Here is a 21917-nt window from a genome sequence, read left to right on the forward strand (position 1 = left end):
ACCAGTACAAAATTCTTGAGTAATATTCTCTCTTATAATGCCATGTTTCCTATAACATGAAGTTAATACAAAATATGTCGTGAAAAAAGGATGAAATAGGGAAGAAAACAAAGATATTTGCTTTATATATACAAAGATAACAAAACAAGGAAGTAGTATTCATAACCATTAAAGTCCTTGTTTCTTTAACTGGTCACATGGTTGTAGGTAATATTTATAACTACCTTCTTCCATTACCCATTCTATATTACCTTTACCCTCAGCAAGCACCTCCTCTGGCCATGGTTCTTTGCCTGGTGGGGTAACCCAAACTTCATTCCTGAAGTTACTGGACCATTAGTAGTCTTTCCGGGATTGGGTTGCTGTAGTCCATTAACTTTAATCACAGGACATGGTAGTTCTAAGAGACACTCTAGGGGATCTCTTATATTCCAGGCAAACTCTTCTTTACCTCCATTGGTGTAGCTTCAGTACTGTTTCCCCTTGATAGTCAGAACCATTCACCTCAGCCAGTGCAGTAATTACCTTCTTTGCCTGTTGATTCGGAGGCATGAGGAGCCCCGAGTAGCCAGGTGGTAGTCTTAACTTTCAGTTCAGTGGAATCAGTGTTGTGTCTCCTGGTGGAAGCACTCTTCCTTTTGAAACTCAGACCTGTAGACCAGCAGAACTTAAGGTTGCAGTGACAGAAAGCAAAAATTTTTCTGGTGGCTCACTAGGAGTAATAGTGAGTGGTGCTACTCCCATTTCCACCCCTTGATTCTGGGACTTGTGAATCCTGGCTATGGGAGAAACAGCACCATAGAGTGGACACTGATTTAGAGCATATATAGTCTCCTGGAGAATATTGTCCCAGCCCTGCAAGGTATTGCCACATAGTTGGCACTGTAATTGGGTCTTCAAAAGGCCATTCCACTGTAATATCAATCCAGCTGCTTCAGGATGATGAGAACATGGTAAGACCAGTGTGGGGACCCAGGGCCCGGGCCCCTTCCCCTCCATAGTGAAAGTAAGTTATTGCATGTAGCTGCTTACTTGACAAGACAGACATTAAAGGTCATCAGACCTCCCCGGGGTGGTGGGGGGTGGGGGTGGGAGTGTGTGTACAAATGTTTTCCTAAACAAAGCATTAAAACTGAGCCCTCCCTGGATCACTGTTGATAACAAATCTCCATACCCCTGTGTCACAAGACCCTGCTGAAATTGTTCTCACACTCTATGGAATGTCTTTGTCCTAAAACCCTTATAAACTGCCCCTTGGCACCCCCCACTCTTGGCAGAGCACTAATTTCCATTTTTCCTGTCCAGCCACCACCATGGAACCTTCTCCTGTTCGTAAGTCCTAATTAAACTCATGTCTAACTCCATGCCTGGCATGTTCTTCGGTCTTGGGGCTGAGCTGGGTTGGAACATCCAGTGAATTCCATGAGCATGTGCCCATTCCTGCATTTCATTTGCCATGAAGTGGGTTCCTCAATCAGAAGCAATGTGGTGTGGAATACCATGATGGTAGATAAGGCATTCTGTAAGTCCTTGGATGGTAGTTTTGGCAGGGAAGGCAAATCCATATCTGGAGTGTGTCTATTCCAGTTAGAACAAAATGGTGCCCCTTCCATGATGAAAGTCCAATGTAATCAACCCACCATCAGGTAGTAGGCTGATCTTGTGGGGAATGGTGCCATATCAGGGACTGAGTGTGGGTCTCTGCTGCTGTCAGATTGAACACTCAGCCGTGATTGTAGCCAGGTCAGCCAGCCTTGGTGAGTGGAATTCCATGTTACTGAGCCCATGCATAACCTCCATCCCTACCACCGTGGCCACTTTGTTCATGAGCCTATCAGGCAGTGACAGGAGTGGCCGGGAAAAGAGACCAACTGCTATTCACAGAACAGGTCATCGTATCCACTTGATTATTAAAATCTTACTCTGTTGAAGTCACCATTCATATGGTACAGAAATATCTCTATGGTTTTTGCCCATTCAGAAAGGTCTATCCACATATCTCTTCCCCAGACCTCTTTGTCACAAATTTTCCAATCATGTTCCTTCCAAGTCCCTGACCATCCATCCAAAGAATTGGCAACAGCCCATGAATCAGTATATAAACACAACTCTGGCTGTTTCTCCTTCCAAGCAAAATGAACAGCCAGGTGCACTGCTTGAAGTTCTGCCCACTGGGCGGCTTACCCTTCACCACTGTCCTTCAGGAACGTCCAGAAAGGGGCTGTAGTGCTGCAGCTGTCCACTCTGAGGTGGTACCTGTATATTGTACAGAGCCGTCTGTAAACCAGGTCCGAGTTTTCTCTTCCTCAGTCAGTTGATTGGAGAAATTCCCCAAGAGGCCATAGCTGTGGGCTGGGAAAGAGAAAGTAATGTGGCAGGAGTGAGAGCCATGGACATTTGGGCCACTTCCTCGTGTAACTTACTTGTTACCGTCAGGGCCTTCTCTAGTCCTATCTCATATGTACCACTTCCATTTTAAGATGGAGTGCTGCTGTGCACGCCTGACTTCATGGCTTCGTGGGTCAGACAACACCCAGTTCATGATGGGCAATTCAGGTCTCAGGGTAACTTGTTAGCCCATGATTACGCTTTCAGTCTCTACTAGTAGCCAGCCAAAAGCTATTTTACAAAAGGGGAGTAGCTACCTGCAGAGGATGGCAGGGCTTTGTTCCAAATTCCTAAGGGTCTGTTCTGACTCTCCTATAGGGAGGGGCCTGCCAGAGGCTCCAGACAGCATCTCTGTTTGTCACTGCTACTTCCAGCACCATTGGATCAGCTGGATCATATGGCCCAAGTGGCAGAGAAGCTTGCACAGCAACCTGGACCTGTTGCAGAGCCTCCTTTTGTTCCAGTCCCCACTCAAAACGAGCAGCTTTTTGGGTCACTCAATAAATGGGCCAGAGTAGCACACCCAAGTGAGGAATATGTTGTTTCCAAAATCCAAAGAGGCCCTTTTTTGGTTGTAGGGGGCCAGATGCAACAGCTTATCATTCACTTTAGACGGGATATCTCAACATGCCCCACACCCTGGACACCTAGAAATTTCACTGGAGTGGAAGGACCCTGAATTTTTGTTGGATTCATCTACCGTCTTCTGACACACAGATGCCTTACCAAGAAGGCTAGAGTAGTTGCTATTTGCCCAGTAGGTTCAGTCAACATGGTATCATCAATGTAATGGACCAGTGTGATGTCTTGTGGGAGGAAGAGACAATTAAGGTCCCTGTGGACTAGATTATGACATAGAACTGGATAGTTGGTATACTATACCTCTGAGGTAGGACAGTGAAGGTGTATGCTGGCCTTGTCTGCTTATAGTAAACTGTTTCAGGTGGTCTTTACTAATAGAAATTGAGAAAAAAGCATTTGCCAGATCAGTAGGTGCATACCAGGCACCATGGAATATGTTGATTTGCTCATGCAGTGATACCACATCTAGAACAGCAGCTGCAATTGGAATTACCACGTGGTTAAGTATATGATAATCCACTGTCATCCTCCGATATCCATCTGTTTTCTGCACAGGCCAAATAGGTGACTTGAATGGAGATGTGGTGGGAATCACCACCTCTGTATCCTTCAAGTCTTTGATGGTGGCACTAATGTATGCAGTCCCTTCAGGAATCCAGTATTGCTTTTAATATACTATTTTGCTAGATAGAGGCAGTTCTAATGGCTTATGCTTGGCCTTTCCTACCAAAATAGCCCTCACTCCACAAATCAGGGGACCAGTATGGGAATTCTGCCAGTTGCTGAGTATGTCTTTCCCAATTATGCATTCTGGAACTGGGGAAATAAACACAGAATGGGTTTGGGGACCCACTGTACCCACTGTGAGATGGATAATCTAAAACTCCATTGATCACCTGACCTCCATAAGCCCCTACACTGACTGGTGGACTACAGTGACAGTTTTGGTCTCTTAGAAGTAGTGTTACTTCCAAGCTGGTGTCTGATAATCCCCGAAATGTCTGATCATTTTGTTTTCCCCAGTGCACAGTTACCCTGGTAAAAGGCCATAGGTCACTTTGGGAAAAGCTGGGAGGAAGATTAACAGTATAAATTTTGGCAGTGTAGCAGAGTTCTTCCCCAAGGGGACCTGGCCTTCCCCTCAATGAAGGGGCTCTGAGTGTGTAAACTGTCCTCCTCATTGATGGTCTCTAATGCTTTACCTTGCTTCTTTGTATAAGCCTTTTTCCCCTTTCTGTGTCTTATAATCATTTTTTTGCACCCTTGACATTTTGATATTTTTATGTGTTATCTCTGGAATTTAGTCACTGGGGCATCTGTTCCTTAAGCTTGTATCCAGCTATTGTTATGACAAGAGATTTTCTTGAATGCCAGGAACTGGCAAAAAAAAAAAAAAAAAAAAGGTAAGAAAATATCTTTCTCAGTCTTTGTAGATTAGGCTATGTTAGTGCTTTCCTTCAGAGCTTAGCCTGCCTAACACTGAGCTTTAAGAAGAGCCTGAGTCAAAAGCATGGGATCCTCACAGTCTTTTCTGAGCATGTCTTGTTCCATGCATGCATGCATGCATGGCCTTAGTAATCCCCCCATTTACACAGATCCTTATGTCCTTTTGCCCCTAGGAAATAGTGTTTCTTCCCAGTCCCTGGTGCTACACTGTATGTCCCACAGCCAGCAATGCTTTGTCACCACACAGATTGGCACAGACATCCTTGCACCCTATTATGTGCACAATGGTTATTCAGCTGTCTCTGGGACTGGGACTGCAGGCCAGCTGTGAACCAAGCAGAGGAAGGGATGTGGGTGGGGTGGGGCTTGCAAAGGCTATACGAGGTTTTTCTGCCACTTTTTTTTTTTAATCTTCATTTTATTGAGATATATTCACATACCACGCAGTCATACAAAACAAATCGTACATTCGATTGTTCACAGTACCATTACATAGTTGTACATTCATCACCTAAATCAATCCCTGATACCTTCATTAGCACACACACAAAAATAACAAGAATAATAATTAGACTGAAAAAGAGCAATTGAAGTAAAAAAGAACACTGGGTACCTTTGTCTGTTTGTTTCCTTCCCCTACTTTTCTACACATCCATCCGTAAACTAGACAAAGTGGAGTGTGGTCCTTATGGCTTTCCCAATCCCATTGTCACCCCTCATAAGCTACATTTTTATACAACTGTCTTCGAGATTCATGGGTTCTGGGTTGTAGTTTGATAGTTACAGGTATCCACCACCAGCTACCCCAATTCTTTAGAACCTAAAAAGGGTTGTCTAAAGTGTGCGTAAGAGTGCCCACCAGAGTGATCTCTCGGCTCGTTTTGGAATCTCTCTGCCACTGAAGCTTATTTCATTTCCTTTCACATCCCCCTTTTGGTCAAGAAGATGTTCTCCGTCGCACGATGCCGGGTCTACATTCCTCCCCAGGAGTCATATTCCACGTTTTTCTGCCACTTTTAATTTGCCTTTTTCTTGTTTGGTGCTTACCTAATAGGAAAGATGATTCTGCCAGTTTTTGCTTCTTTAACTCTTGGGGGGGAGGGTGGAACCCTGGAGTGTCTCACTCTACCATCGTGGTGATGTTGTGACATACTTGGGTTGAATGCTAGGGTTGAATTCAATATAGATGCTAGAAAATAGTGCACTTACATGCTAATGACATGTTTTCTCAGGGATTACAGAGATTTGTCTAACAAACAGCATATGGCAGAGTCATAAGCAGTTTTGGTCTCAGGAGCGCTTGCTGTTCCTAATCTTAATATCTTGCTATTGATTCTTCTGTGCATCTCAAGGCCAATATCCCACCATAACTTTCAGGCAGATTACATAATGGCTCAGTGATGGGTGATTTCTTTACACTCTATGTTCTTTAGCTTCGAGGACATTATACCCGGAAACCTGTACGCATTTATACCTGTTATTTTAGTTGATGCCTGTTTGGGCTGCAAGTCCCAAAAACTTTTTTAAAGACTTAAAGTAAAAGGGGAGAGAGCATTTTGACTTTTTGAACTAGGAGGTCCATGATGTGGTGATGACCTCAGGCATGGCTGGATCTGGAGGTTTTCACAGTGTGATCGGAACTCTTTGTCTCTTTTAGTGCTTGCTCTCCTTGCCTCTCCATTTGACTTTATTCTCATGGTCTCTTCATATGGCAGCCGAAGGACTACTGGCAATTTTAGGCTTATGGAGGTTCCAAATATATGATCCTAGATGAAGACAGTTGCCAATTGTGCCAGCAGATTCTCAGGAAAATTCCAAGCAGTATATCAACTAGCTGCTTTTGACAGTTAACAGATAAGTGACTGCCTTGATCTAAAGCAAGTCAACTTAGCTTAAAAGCTGAAGGAGTTTGCCTGAAGGAGTAACAAAGAATCATCAGAATTGGATGTTAAGAATAGAAAATTAAAGGATTTTAATAGTGATTTCAGGATTGACATCCATCTCCGTAGGCCCACCCCTGCCTGTTCTGTGATCTCTCAACAATATTCTAGGCATTTCCATATGGTTATCTCACTCTTACCTCAAAAACAAAATGTGTAAGACTTCATTCATGAGTGCTTTTTTTCCCCACATTATTTCCTTTCTTTCATCAGTATTACCGCCACCTTTGCACTTACTCATTTTTCTTTTCATTTTGTAATCATTTTTTTCTTTACCAGTCTATCTCTAAATTATGCCAGTACTTCTTTCTGCATCTATCACCACCCAAATCTAAACTCCAGTCTTTTAAATTATGGAGTATATCATTAGCCTTCTAACAGATATTCCTGCGTTTAATACATACAAATAATGCTACCAGATTTATCTTATTAAAACACATCTTTCATCACATCAGTCTCCTTTTCAAAACTTTCCATTCTCTATCATGGCAGTAATGCTTCTGTTCTATAGAATGAAACCCAGAATCATAGAATTTTAGAGCTGGAAGAGATTTTAGGCAGCTATTTAGCCTTTAATAGTCTACATAATCTCACTCCAGTTTTATCTTCTGTTACTCATCAGGTGCCAGCCAGCCTGTTTTTTCTGCCTTCTGAACATGTCATGTTCGTTCATTTGCTGGACTGTCCTTTTCTCTACAAACATGAGTTGACCTTAATTTTCATTGTCTCATTTATTTAGCAAATATTTATTAGGTGGCTTATATGTATCAGGCACTGTTCTAGGTATTGGGGATATAACAGTGAATAAAACAGAAGCCCTGCTCTCATGGAGCTTACGTTTTCATTGCAAGATAAACAGTAAACAGATATGTCAGGTAGTGATGAGAGCTTTGGAAAAAAATGAAGGTCTTTAGATGCTACGTATGTCTCAGAAACAGCCAGGAAGTTAGTGTGGCTTCCTCTAAATACTACATCACTTACTGATTGGATTATTTATCTGAACATTTAATTATATTTATATTACTTTGTATTGTTTAAATGTCTCGTGTATATGTCTTTCATTCCCAATTATATTTTAACTCTTTGAAGGGAAAGAATGTGTTTGTTTCTTCTGAATTTCTTATATGCTGATACTATGTGCATAGATGAGTTGGAATAATTTAAAAATGTATTAATATATTTGTATGTATATATACATATACACAGGCACTCCATTTCTAGTTTCATTTCTGTTCTCTGTTTATCCTGACATGGGGACCTGAAACCTTGTAGTCTTTGGAGCACTTTTTAAAAGACTGTGTATTTATTTGCCAAGCAAATGTGGGGAAAAATTTCTGAAGTCTTTAAAAAGGAGACCCTAAAAAGAAAAAAAAAAAAAAAAAAAAAGTAGACCCTTTATGGCAGAGATGTCAGCTAAGGGGATAGGCTGACTGTTCTTTGCAGGAGTCTGTATGGACCGGACTCTGACCAGCCAGAGATCTGTGGTTCTGTGGTTTGACTTGGGATTCAATACTGCTAATGCTGTGCTGTGGCAAGTAAGAAGAATCTGTTAGAAAAAGGATATCCTGATGATTTGGACCAGGTGGAGCTGTGAACTGCATGGATTTCACAACTTTTTAAAAAATGAGGAAGGGGAAGCGAAAATTTGCATTGCATCTCTTATGGGCAATGCCGTGATCAGAATTACATATCAGATTTGGAAGGTGACCTCACTGGGTGCCACTTCTTTTGTTTTGGAGAGTTGTTGGTTTAATGCTCAGAAGGCATCTGCGACTTGTTTTAGTTTGTTCTTAATCTTAACCTATCTTATATCTTTTATTTTGAAATTTGAAAATTCCAGTATATCCAAAGAAGTTCCTTACTGTCTTTTGAACATGCCATACTCATTTCAATATCTGAGCCTTTACCCAGGCTGCACCCTCTGTCCAGAATTCTTTCTCAAGTCCCGCCTTCATGTGCTCCTTCTTCTGTGAAGTCTGTTAATGACTGAATCGCCTCCCTCCTCTTAGCATTGTTTCATAGCTGGTATTGTCTGAGCCAGTTGGTTTTGGCTTAAAGTTTTACATTGCTTTGCATTCTTAGTGTAGTTGTTATGTGTATTTATGTCTTAGATCTCCACTAAATTATTTGAAGGCATAGACTGTTATTTCGGTTTGCTAAAGCTGCCGGAACGCAATACACCAGAAATGGGTTGGCTTTTACAAAGGGGATTTATTAGTTTACAAATTTACAGTTCTTAGGGCATGAAAATGTCCAAATTAAGGCATCAACAGCTGGTACTTGGACTTTAAAAGAAAGGCTGCTGGCATCCAGGGTTCCTCTGTCAGATAGCAAGGCACATGGTCAGCATCTGCTGGTCCTTCACTCCTGGGTTTCGTTGCTTTCAGCTCCTGGTTCCAGTGGCCTCCTCTCTGAGCTTCTGTGGGTCCTCTCTCAGCACTCCAGGGCTTTCCTCTCTCTTTTATTCTCTCATAAAGAATTAAGACCCACATTAAATGGGCTGGGTCACATCTCAAAATGAAGTAACCTAACCAAAAGGTCTCACCCACAACACATCTGCACCCACAGGAATGGATTAAAAGAGAATGGCCTTTTACACAACAGCTTCGAATCAGCACAATTGTACTCCTTAAAACTCTTCACCACGTGCGATGTGTTGGACATCCTCACCTGGACTGGTGTTGATGTTGTCACAAACACTGGGACTGGTGCTTTGATGTGCTGAGCCCTCGAGCATGGGACTTCCCCTTATGAAGCTCATTACCACAAAGGAGAGTCTAAACTTGCATGTAATGGTGCCTAAGAGTCTCCCCCTGAGTACCTCTTTGTTGCTCAGATGTGGCCCTTTCTCTCTCTAACTGAGCCATCTCGACAGGTGAACTTGGTGCCCTCCCCCCTACGTGGGACCCAACTCTCAGGGGTGTAAATCTCCCTGTCAATGCAGAATATGACTCCCGGGGATGAATGTGGACCCAGCATCGTGGGACTGAGAATATCTTCTTGACCAAAAGGGGGATGCAAAATGAGACGAAATAGTTTCAGTGGCTGAGAGATTTCAAATGGAGTCGAGAGGTCACTCTGGTGGACATTCTTATGCACTATATAGATAACACCTCTTAGGTTTTAATGTATTGGAATAGCTAGAAGTAAATACCTGAAACTACCAAACTCCAACCCAGCAGTCTGGAATCTTGAAGACAATTATATAATAATGTAGATTACAAGGGGTGACAGTATGATTGTGAAGACCTTGTGGATCACACCCCCTTTATCTAGTGTATGGGTGAGTAGAAAAATGGGAATAAAAACTAAAGGACAAATGGGGTGGGATGGGGGGATGATTTGGGTGTTCTTTTTTCACTTTTATTTTTTATTCTTGTTCTGGTTCTTTCTGATGTAAGGAAAATGTTCAGAGATAGACTGTGGTGATGAACGCATAACTATGTTATCATACTGTGGACAGTGGATTGTATACCATGGATGATTGTATGGTGTGTGAATCTATTTCAATAAAACTGAATTTAATAAAAAAAGAAAAAACAAAAAACAAAAAAAACCTCTCCACCACGATTCTAGCACCCAGTGAGTTCTCAGTGAAGAGTTGTTGAGTTGACTTCAGACCATTTCAGAGAACCTCTGATGTCTCTCAGGCAGCACAGAGTACGTACAGTACCATTCTCTGCTTAAGTTTCCCCAAAACTTCTCATTTCATGCAGGCAGTGAATGCTGGGGGATTTAGGCTGAGCAGTTTTCTGTGGTTCTTTGGCTCTTTCTCTTACTTGATGACTTAAAATTACAATTCTTTTTTGATCAAACTGAATCACATTAACTTTTCTAATATGAACATTACTCTGTTGGTCCCTGTCCCAAAGAGACATTTCTGTATCCAAAAAGCATCTCTCAGAATTGTACTCATTATAAAATTATAAAGTTTTTTCTTGGGCTGTTCTCTTTTATGGTCTTTGTGAGAATGGCCCAATAAAAGTTTATTTACCTGTTGAAATAGGCTGCACATTGATCAGAATGTTTGAATTAAAATGAATATTAGATAAAATCTATGTTCTATTCAGTACTCATGTTTGTGTTAAATAAATCCAAGCTTGGTGTTTACCTAACAATCCTAATTGAGCATGACCTCACTTAGGGCAACCTTTTCACATCTGGAGATGTGCATTTTCAACTTAAATTGACACCCTCTACCTATTGATCTATATGCCACGCAATTTCAGACTGTTTTGACTTTTGAATTTTATTTCCTAATCCAATAAGCCTGTTTGTTTTCTCTTCCCCCATTCTATTCCTCTGTAAAACCAGCTGCAGTATCTTGTGTTATGCCTGCTCAGAGATGTTTGCCAGCAGCATCTTCTTGTTGCTTTCTGGCACCCCACACAGATAGAGGCTTTGTCTGGAATGCTTGTGATTTTAGCCAGAGCCAGGAATTTTCTGCAGCTGAGCAGGGGGAGGAGTTGTGTCTGTTTCCCTCTGTTGAGTAGGTAGAGGGTAGAGAGAGGGAGGGTGGGTGGTTGATTTCCCAGAATTTTGAATATTCCACACAATGAATCTTTTGATTTCTTTCTCAGGAACAGGGCGGATACCTGACCAACTCGTGACCCTAGACATGAAGCATGGAGTAGAGGCAAAAAATTATGAGGAGGTATGTCCTGCTGTAACAGCCAGAGGAGGAGGCAGTGTTGCACTGTGCTGTGAGGTTTCTGTGACCAAATCAGGCCAATAGGCTGGGCATTCCCCAGAAGTCTGTGATTTTCTCAGCAGTCATGTGATAACCACAATCTTACTGATGCAAAAAGTTATATTAACAGCCTTGAACAATGATTCTTCTGGCCTTGTCATCAGCTGAAGGACTGCACCAACTGTCCCATAGAAGTGTTGGTGTGATAAAACACGGAAGCATACACAGTTAGCTCTCTTGAAGCAGAAGCCAGATATATGCAGTTATAATTTTTTAAAGCCAATATTAATTTATGTGTTAATGTTTAAGGTTAGGAAAAGTGATTGTTTTTTAATTCCTAAGGCTTTTTTTTTTTCAGGACTGACAGCGATACATATATATGTATTTCTGGGATATGGATTCAGTGCTGTTTAAACTTGAACATCTTGTGCTGTCTTTGAGAAAAAATAGTCAAAAGTAGAATTTATTTAAAATAATTTCAAACTCTTAACAGTGAGGACACAATGGAGGAAAAAGCTCTAAGAGACTAGGATTGGGGATAATGAATAGAAATTTGATGCTAACAGAAAATATTATTGCATGGTAAAAACTGACTTATTTGGGTGTTAGGGAGATGGAGGTGTGCATAGAATAAGGAGATGGGGAACTGTGATTTTTCATCTCTGTTATGAGAGACTTTGGGGGTAGCACAGAATGGTTCATTAAATGAAGAGCACCTTTGAAAAACCACAAAAACTTATTTAAGACTGAAGGATTGATCTTTACAGAAAGATAAGAGTAATTTTACCCAGCAAAACAGTACCTTAGGGCATGAGGAAGAGGTGAGGTACAGGAAATGTAAATGACTTTTGAAGAATGTAAAGTAAATGAAAGATGGTTGGTTTAGATGTAAATGAATTTTCTAGGAATGATGGAACAGGAATGGAAGTATCTCTGTGTTTGGTCAGGACTTTGGAAGGAAAATATCTTAAAATGGAAGAAGATTGGAAGTGACTGGCTCATTCTGCAACAGGCAGTAGTAGTAGATCAGTTGCAACTCTTGAGGTCTGTCCCTGTTTTCCTTGTTCAAGTATTCAGTTAAATGAAACTAGATGGTGTTATTTATAGGCAAATAAATAGGAGCAATGAATGGCAGTCAGTTTCTGGTAGAGACATAGAATTGCTGTTTCTGTCTCCAGGGCTAGTTTGTCTAAAAGAAATAAAACAAGAGAGCTTCTTTATTTGATGGGTTTAAGAGTAAATTGAAAAATCTTTTTAAACTTATGATTCAGAAGAACCTGAATTATATTTAAAAAAGATAATTTGGGTTAAAGTGCTATTGTAAAGTATAAAACTCTAAGAAAAGTTTTTGTGTGGTGGAATAAGAAAAAGTTATTATAAGGTAGAAGAGTAGGTAAAATAATTTTCAATTGTGACTGTTGTCACTATTCCCCAACACTGGACTATTCTCTAAGCAGGCATTCATTGAATTCCTACTATATGGAATTTCACCTATTGTAACCTCTTTTTCTCCAACATGACAGCTACCATTAAGTGGTATTTATTAAATAACAGGGCACCTAGTGCCCTATTAGACATGAGAAATGGCTTGTTTCCCCTCTAAAACAAATGGTGGTATTGTGGGTTTACATATGGAATGATGTGGACTTCACTGTCATAGCACATTTTAGAACCCCTGTACACTTGGAATTTCCATCATCCTCGGGTTTTGTTGACATTGGGAGAGGGGCTTTATCTTTCCTGACCTTCTTCTTAACCCAAAAGGGGAATCCCTAACAGAAAGGAAACCACAGCTCTTCCTTTGCCTACTTCCTGCTATGGATGTCTGGCACGTCCTAAGCCCGTCTTTGCGCACATGGTTACAACACAGCTCTAAGGTTCTGCTTCTGAATCAAAAAAACTCCTCCCTAATACTTTTCTTAAACCTCCAGCACTTCCAACAGCAGACCAGATTGAGGCAGAGAAAGAATGGTTATGACACAGGCCCAAGACCAAACCTTTTTCAGTCTATGGCTAGGCTCCATTGAATCTTGCATAGACATAAATGTTAATTGTGTCTGGGCTCCTGCCTGTGACAAGAACATGGATAATAGAAGCACTTGTTTCCTGGTTAATTACCAGATAGCACTGAGCATATGTAGAGTTTTCAAGGCCCTTGAAATAATGGAGAACCTTTATCTCCAAAGGATTTGAGCCCCTTGGTTATCAGTATTAAGATGTGGGAAGGTGGCACATTTCTTTAATTTTCTTCACATCCAACACATCTCCCTCATATTTATGGCCTTTGTAATTCTTAAAACCTATGAAGTCCTGTAAATTTAGTTGTGATCAGTGTCTTAGTGGTTGGGCAGATTACTACCTACCTAAATTGTATGGAGGGTTTATTTGGTTAATGGACCTGAAATTGCTATGTAAACAAAAAACAAATGTAAGATCATATTATATGGAAGACAATGCTTGTCATTGTAAGCAAGCATAATGACTTGTAGGTTGAATTCTTTAAAGAGAAAGAATGTGTATGTTCTCATAAATAAAGCATTTTTGATGCCCTGTGTTGTTTTTTAAAGACCTCTGATCACCATCTTGCATTTGCCCTTAAGAGGGGGCATCTTTGTAGATTCAGTATGTGAATTGAATTCTTTTAGTTTGTGTTCTGTGAACTAGAGCAACTGTTTTCAGGGACTTACTGTCCCTGCAGTTGTGAGAATGATGGCAATTACTATCCCACAAACAAGTAGCTACCTCTTACACATTGTCTAACTCTTGTATTGTGTATTTCCCTTCTTGGTCTGAATGTCAGCATTTTCATGACTAGTAAAATCCTTCTTTGCCTTGGGGTTCCATTAGTCTGTCATTTGCTATCTACAGATACGTCAAAAACATAGTTGCTCTGGTTGGAGCAATAGCTGAAGATTTTCCACAGTTTTTGTTTCTCTGAATGCCCTCAGGTAGGAGGAACTCTGTTTCCATCTCCTGGATCCAAAATCCCTTTCTTGATGAAAGTTAAATGAAATAGCATTTGAAATAAGTAGATTTTAGCTTCCTTCTGCCCTTTCTGGAAACTATCAAATGGCAATGACAGAGTAAATAGTATATTCATTTAAGTCCTAGATTGGCAGTATTATCTGAACTTATTTTGGCACATTCTTGACCTTTTGAGCTTCACATACCTCCACTCCCAGGCAAAAGTAGACTTGTAATTGGATATAGGTCTGTCTTCTTTATCTGATTGCATTATACTAGATAGTCTTAACGTTTATTGCTGAGCTCCTGGAATTCATTGAAGGTGTGGTGGCAGGTGGAGGTAACAAATTAAATTGACTAAATGTGGGCTTGCCTCAAGAAGCTCCTGTTTTGGATATCAGTGCTCCACTGAGGAAAAGAATCTAAAGATTCTTAGGCTGGATTCTCATGCATGTTTTTAGGAAATAGTTTTTCAGAAAGTTAACACCTTTCTTCAGTCGAGTTACATGTAACTCTGTGAATTCTTTGGATTCAAATCATCATTAAAGGATTTGGAAGATTTGGATATGGTTTAAGAAGGGTTTAATTTTACTGATATTTGGGAGATGTCATCAATATACAGGGAAAGGTTTTATAATTTTTAACCACCACAGATGAGAATGATAGGTATTGTGGTAGAGAGGGCTTTCTCCTAGACAGGGGGCTTCTGAATAATGAATGCTGAGTGAAAATAGATGCACAGTTCTCTAAATATATAAGGAAGCACTTGTTTCAGGGAACTAGCAGCAGTTATTATCCACTGAGAAATTTGGTTCCTTTGAAGAAGGTATAGAGTGGATAGAACAGGTCATTTACAAGTGTTTACTATATATCAGGTATGTTGGACTATGCAAAGTTTAAATTGTTTTGATTTCCTTGAGTTCAGAGGCCAAACTAGTTATGAGAAGTAGGATAAAAAATTTTTAAAAATTGTGAATATAAGACAGTAATATATGATGGAATGTTAAATTTTGTGGCACAGTTCAGGTACTGTAGGGCCTTAGGGGAGAGTGGGAGATCCGTGTGGACAAGAATGGTTGAAGGAGTCTTCATGGTTAAGGCTTGAAAGATAAGTAGGAATTTGGTACACTGAGAATACGTGCTTCTAGAGGTCAGGGATTCTCTTTTGCTCCCATTTTACGCAGAACTTTGCAGCTTTGGTGCTACGTAAATGCTTTGGTAACTGGGTAGGGAGTCAAGAGACCATGGTGCTGCCAGTCTTGGTCTGCCACCTAAAAGGCTGAGAACATTTATGGAAACCTGTTTCCTTATTTGTAACTTTCTCTGGTTATTTAAAGGTTAAGTGCAATCCTGTCGGGGACATGCTACCCCCTAGTGGCGAGTCTTTGGTACACATTGTCATGTAGGCTTTGCTTTTATCAAGTTGTCAAAACATACATCTTTCCAACCATGGAGAGGAGAAACAGAGTAGCATAGTGGCCTCCCTTTATGAAACATGCATTATTTGACATTTTTACTGGTACTTTAGAGATTTTGTTGAGGAAATAAAATAGATTTGGAAGATAGGAAATGGGCTGTTTGGTTATGAATAAAGGGATAGGGTTTGGATGGGCTGTTTGGTTATGAATAAAGGGATAGGGTTTGGAGTAGGAACTATTCTAGAAAAAGGATTGGATTTAATGATTAAACAATGGCCCATATACAGTGTGGAATGCTATGGAGCAGTTAAGAAGAATAAGTTGAATCTAGAAATACTGACGTTTTGGAAAGATACTATTAAATGAAAAGGATAAGCTGTAGAACTGTGTGTACAGTATGATCCCATTTATAAATAAACTTATCTTTTTCTGTGTACATTTATGTATATATTTAAGCATAAGTAGTATATATCTCATAACAAAGTCTGAAAAGATATGCATCACGTTCATGACTATAGTTATCTTGTAGAGGAATGTGGGGATGGGAGTAAGGATTGAGGAGCTATGAAGGTGGGCTCTTTGAATTTTTTTACCAGGAGAGCATATATGCATGTGTTGCTTGAACAACTGAAAAATAGACAGAAGACCAGAAAGGAAAGGGATTGGGAACAGGTTTTTTTGTTTTGTTTTGTTTTAACTCCTTCGTCCTGTTTTTGAGTTTTAGGCCTCTGAACTATTGCCATTTTACTAGAAAAAGCAGGTTAGAAGTAGTTTTCGAAGTAATTTTTAAAAATACTATTTTCAGCTGGCAGAGGCACAGCCATAGTTTCAGTTCCAGTTCCTTTTGGCAGGTTTCTATTCAGGGAGCCATAGATCATTTATCTCAAGTATTGCCGTTGCCTTTATACTATCTCATTCAGGAAGCTTTGGAAGGAGAAGTACAGAGCGGGAGGAAAGATATTAGATTAAGGGTCAGCTTGAACACATCATCGCATTGAGTCAGTTATATATCTTCTGTATTAGTATCTTCTTCCCAGAGAATTTATTTGCAGCTCTATATGGAATCATTCAACAGATAAATATATTCTAGCGTAATGGCAAAACCTGGCGTTTGGACATTCAGCTAGCAGAGTTAGCTCAGTGCATTAGCCATAGGTTAGATCTTACATCCAGTTACTTTTGTTCTGTTCTACAGTTGTCAGTCACAAGATTAACTTTAGCCAACAGTTTGCAAATGTAAAAAAGTGTATATCCTGTGAAAGAAAACTTAGTGAATCCATCACATTTGTCTTTTTTAAAAAAAAAATGGTTGCATAACATTGATTCCACTGTATGAATGATTTATTTATTCATTTTAATTATTACCTTTTTAAAAACTTTTTTTCACCATATTTTTCTTTACCTTAAATATAAATTCAATTTTTATACCCCATTTGACAGCTGTTTTTTTTTGTTTTATTTTATAATTTTTGTCTTGTTCTTCACATGCTCAATGAAGAATATAGGTAAGTACAGAAAACATAAAAATCACCCTACACTCCTTCCACTCACCCCACATTAACTGCTGTTAGCATTTAACAAAGAGAAAAGAAGGGAGGTGAGTTGGAGAGAAGAGAAGGGTATTCTATAGAACATATAAAGTGTAGGGCAAATAGGGAATAAAAAGTAGGTGTAGAGTTACTGAAGAATTCCCTCTGTGGAAAAATTTTATGAATTGGTATGTTAGAGGTTTAAGAGCTGGAAAACTGTTGGCATATCCCCATTTTAAAGCAAGTCATAATCTTAAGATTGATAGAAAAAAAACACAGAATAATGAAATCCTGGATCTTGTTAAGTATGTGTCTAGTTATCGGAGTCTCTTGTAGATTTCACAGTCGTGCCTTTTGAAAAAGGAAGATAGTTCGTTTTTTTCTTCACACCCGTCATTCCACAGCAGACAGGGAGGTCCTTAAAGATTTCTTTTGATCACTGGGCTGTGTGATTACAAAACAAACAAAAACCTCTGTGCAGATTTTTGAGCACACCTAGAACTCATATTGGCTCTTGGAACTCTGATACAAACCTTGAAACTGTTGTAGGACTTAATCGAGAAAACAAGGATTCTTTAATGTATTTTGAGTCATTATCTTAATGCTTCTAATGATACATCTCTCTCATTCTTTTGCACTATTGGAAATGCAGTGGTTTTACCTCTGAAACCAGGTTTGGTTCAATATCGTTACAACTCTCACACTTATTATAGTATTAATATTGTTTATTTCTTAGACATGAATAGTAAAAGTGGTTTATTAAAGTCAGAAATCCTGGGTAAATAATATTTTATTTTACAATCTACTCTTTTGTAGTACTTCAAAAGTGATTTTAATCAAAGTGAAAGTAGAAAATGCTTGAAGAAGCAGTAGCCCCAAATTTAAAATATATTAGGAAGATGACAAGAGAAATTTTAAGTTTGGTGAAACTTGAAAAGTCTCCTCTGTTGTCTTAGGTTCTTGACTTGAGCAATTGTGTTTTCAGGGAATGGGTTCCTAATTCCTTTCTTTTCCAGATTGCAAAGGTTGAGAAGCTCAAACCTTTAGAAGTAGAGCTGCGACGCTTAGAGGACCTTTCAGAATCCATTGTTAATGATTTTGCCTACATGAAGAAGCGAGAGGAAGAAATGCGTGATACCAATGGTGAGGGGAAGAGGGCTCTTATTTTCTCAATAAGTGAATCATAAAGGAGGCAGATCTCATACTTTAAATTCTGGTGTATCTTTTTCTTAGTTTTGTCAAGAGAAGGTGGGGGAGAAGGGGAAGGGAAATTGCTTGCTTTCACATTGCTGCTAAAAGTAAATGAGCCTTATTGGATTTTCAAGGAAATAGAAATTCATTCTCTGATAGGCAGTTGACCATATTCTCAGTTTATAGCATATCACATTGATAGTACTAATCTTTGTAATTTTTAACATTTTACATATAGGATAATGAGAATTATATATTATAATTATATATATATATATATCTGAAATTCTGTTGTGAGGCCTAGGGACACAGTGAAGTTAATTGTCTTTCTCCTGGTCATTGTTTAGCCAGCTGAGTTTCACTTCATTAAATTTACAATGCTTTTGTTTTCTTTAGAGTCAACAAATACTCGGGTCCTGTACTTCAGCATCTTTTCAATGTTCTGCCTCATTGGATTAGCCACTTGGCAGGTCTTCTACCTGCGTCGCTTCTTCAAGGCCAAGAAGTTGATTGAGTAATGAGGTGCATTCCCCCTCCTACCTTGTATCTCAGCCAGCAGGACATCGCTGGGATGTGCCTAGCTTATGGCATCCTACCAACAGCACCATCAAGGCACCTTGGAGCTTTCTTACAGAACTGATTTCTTTCAGGGTGGGGGGACATGGGGTACCACCTAGACCCAACAAAGCCAGTGTGGGACTTCTTTTTAACTTGGTAGAATTTGGACTGGTTTTACAAAATTAGACTATTACTAGGGTCACCCGTAACAACAACAGAAAAATAGGGGTTACTTAGATAATGCCAAAGCCAGCATTTGTACTGGGTTTCCTTGTGTGATATGTTTGAACCATGTGTTCTTCTCTCACTTGCCCACCAGCTTGGGCTTCCACTCTAGTCCTTTTACAAAGATTTGTATGACCATGTTGAACTTGTTTCATTCTGATTCTCTTTTTTGGGTTTCTTTGTGAAAGCATCCTTAACTTTCTCTGACCCTGAGCTGAAATGTTTAGGTAACTTCTTGTGATATACTTTCATAATTTTTGTCTCCTAAAAGGGTAAAGGGTGTGACATCTCATAGAAGTGAGCTTTGAACCGTAGATAACTAAAAGAAAATTTCATTTTGTTTAGAGAATTAAAATATTTGTGCTCAACTGCCTGAACTTTTCTTTTGTGTGTGTATTCAATTCTGTGCATTTTTATCACATGTAGATTTGTGTGACTACCACCACAAGATACAAAACAGTTATATCACATGGCTACCCTTTATAGCTTAGCCACCTCCCTTTCCCCCACACTCCCAGCCACTGGCAGCCAATAATCTGTTCTCCATCTCTATAATTTTGTCATTTCAAGAATGTTATACAAATGGAATCATACAGTATGTAATATTTTGAAATTTTTTTTCCACTCAGCATAATTCTTTTGTGAACCATCTAAGTTGTTGCATGTATCAATAGTTTGTTCCTTATTATTGCTAAGTAGTATTCCATGGTATAGATGTATTACAGTTTGTTTAACCATTCATTGTTGAGGGACGTCTTGGATTGTTTTCAGATTTTGGCCATTATGAATAAAGCTGCTGTAAACACTCATGTACAGGTTTTTATGTGAACATAAATTTTCTTTTCTCTGGGATAAATGCCTAAGAGGGCAATTGCTGGGTTGTAGATAAGCACATGTTTATTTTTGTAAGAAATTGTCCTACTCTTTTCCAGTGTGGCTGTACCATTTTACATTCCCATCAGCAGTATATGAGTGATCTGGTTTCTCCGCATCCTTGCCTGCATTTGGTATTACTATTTTTTAGTTTAGCCATTCTGACAGGTGTGTGCAATGATAGCTCATTATGGTTTTAATTTGTATTTCCTTAACGGCTAAGGAATATTTTCATGTGCTTATTTGCCATCTGTATATCCTCTTCAGTGAAATGTCTGTTCATGTCTTTTGCCCATTTTCTAATTGGATTGTTTGTTCTTTTTAATGTTGAGTTTTGAAAGTTCCTTATATGTCCTAGATATAGTCTTTTGTCAGATAGGTTGTTGCTTAAATTTTTAATACAAGCAAGGAAAAAATAAGTAAAATTTACCAACTCTTCATGCATAGGCAGTTACTGACTTAATCCCTGTCCTTATGTGCTATCTCTAGAGAATTAAGACATATGAGGTATAAAATAGCACATCTGGGAAGATCAGAAATACAGTAAATACTTGAAAATATATATTGTGGAAGCAAAACCAAGAATCACTCTGAGAATGAATATAAGGAAATTAGAGGCCAATATTAATGTAAGAGAATGTGTGGATACAAATGACTGTGTTTATAAACAGTTATGAAAAATACTATCACTTGAAATTTGTTCTTCTCCCAGATAATGGGTAAGACTTGTTCTTTCTGTAATCTATTTTTAATATAATTTTTTTATTAGAGAAGTTGTAGATTTGCAGAAAATATAGTTCCTATATCCTCCCTCCCCCATTAACACCTTACATTAGCATTGTACCTTTGTTACAGTTGATAAAAGAAGATTATTACAATTGTGCTATCTGTAATCTCTTTTTAACCTTGCTGATTCTTACAGGGTTTGTCTAATCGCAGGGGCAAGAATTACAAGGCTTAGGTTCTTGCAGCTTGCTTGCAGTTAAGAAGCAGTATATTGGAATTAACAGAGAACACTGCTATGATGGCCTGGATAAAGTACAAAGGTAGAAGTGGGAGTGAGTTATGTTGTTAAAATCTCAGGCTGTTCTAATATTCCAGCTACCATGAACCCAGAAGCCTTGTTTTTCTTTTGACTCCCTTTATGAGTTCCTCGTGTGGCATAAAAGTGGTTCTCTTGTTAACTTGTACAACATTGCCATCTGCTGTTAAGAATTGATAGATACAGCTTCTTAGAACTTGGGAATAGAATCCTTGCCATAGGACAGCAGATACTGAGAAAGTCTTATCTGTCACTTACTAAATGACAGAGGATACATCCAAGTAGGAAAAAGAGTGAACATATTTGTGGATTAAGATCCATCCTTAGATGTTTAGAGATGAAAGTCTATCCTGTACCATTAGCCTAATGAGATACTCTGTTATTTCTGACTGATACCTTTCCCCTTTTTTAGGAGCAATGAATGCTATTCAGGTGGCGGTGGTCTTCTGTTCTGACAAAATGTCAAAGATAGGAGAGGAGAAGATTTTATTTTATTGATGTTTTTGTTCCCAAATGTGACTCTGAACTTGAGCTTTGTGAAACTAAAATTCTTTCATGTCCTTCCCTTTTACTCATGCCAGAACGTGAGCATTTTGTGCTTTTGTTTTAAAGCTAATTGACATTATATCTTGATTTTATCTAAAAAATAGAATTGTTTGCCTAGAAAAGCAAGAGTAAATCATTTTTTAAAATGGAGATGTTATCTGCTTTCTTCCGTTTTTAAGCATATTATTCAACATGGCCTATATAAAATAAATGAGAATGATACAGTTTAAGTAAGCTTTGTTATACCATATCCCCTTGTCAAAAAACCATTTTTCTGTTTAATTGGAAAGAGGCATGTGTGATTTATTATACAGATTGACTTGTAAGTATTGGATTGGAGGTTTTTCTGTAAATTTTCTCAAATAAAGGCCTGTGGAAACCATCTCAAGTGTGTTTTTTAGTCTTGAGTACTTCTTTGTCTGTATTGACAATAATTATTCCATATTCTTCAGTTTTAAAATATGGCTGATTATACCTGATGAATTAGAGAATAAATATTGTTATCCTTAATTTACTCCAGATTGA

At 38.9% G+C, this 21917-nt stretch overlaps 1 protein-coding gene across 1 annotated transcript in view; it reads left to right on the top strand.

Moving 5' to 3' along the window:
- The window catches only part of TMED10 (transmembrane p24 trafficking protein 10), a 62058-nt gene extending 40284 nt beyond the window's left edge, over positions 1-21774 (top strand). Inside the window, exons 3-5 of the mRNA XM_037832267.1 lie at positions 10937-11010; positions 17974-18100; positions 18545-21774. Of these exons, the coding sequence (XP_037688195.1) occupies positions 10937-11010; positions 17974-18100; positions 18545-18666 (323 nt within the window). The 3' untranslated portion in view covers positions 18667-21774. The remainder of the gene's footprint in view (positions 1-10936; positions 11011-17973; positions 18101-18544) is intronic.
- The last annotated feature ends 143 nt before the right edge of the window (positions 21775-21917 follow it).

The sequence above is a fragment of the Choloepus didactylus genome, chromosome 4 (genome assembly GCF_015220235.1).
Source record: "Choloepus didactylus isolate mChoDid1 chromosome 4, mChoDid1.pri, whole genome shotgun sequence".
Taxonomy (NCBI): domain Eukaryota; kingdom Metazoa; phylum Chordata; class Mammalia; order Pilosa; family Megalonychidae; genus Choloepus; species Choloepus didactylus.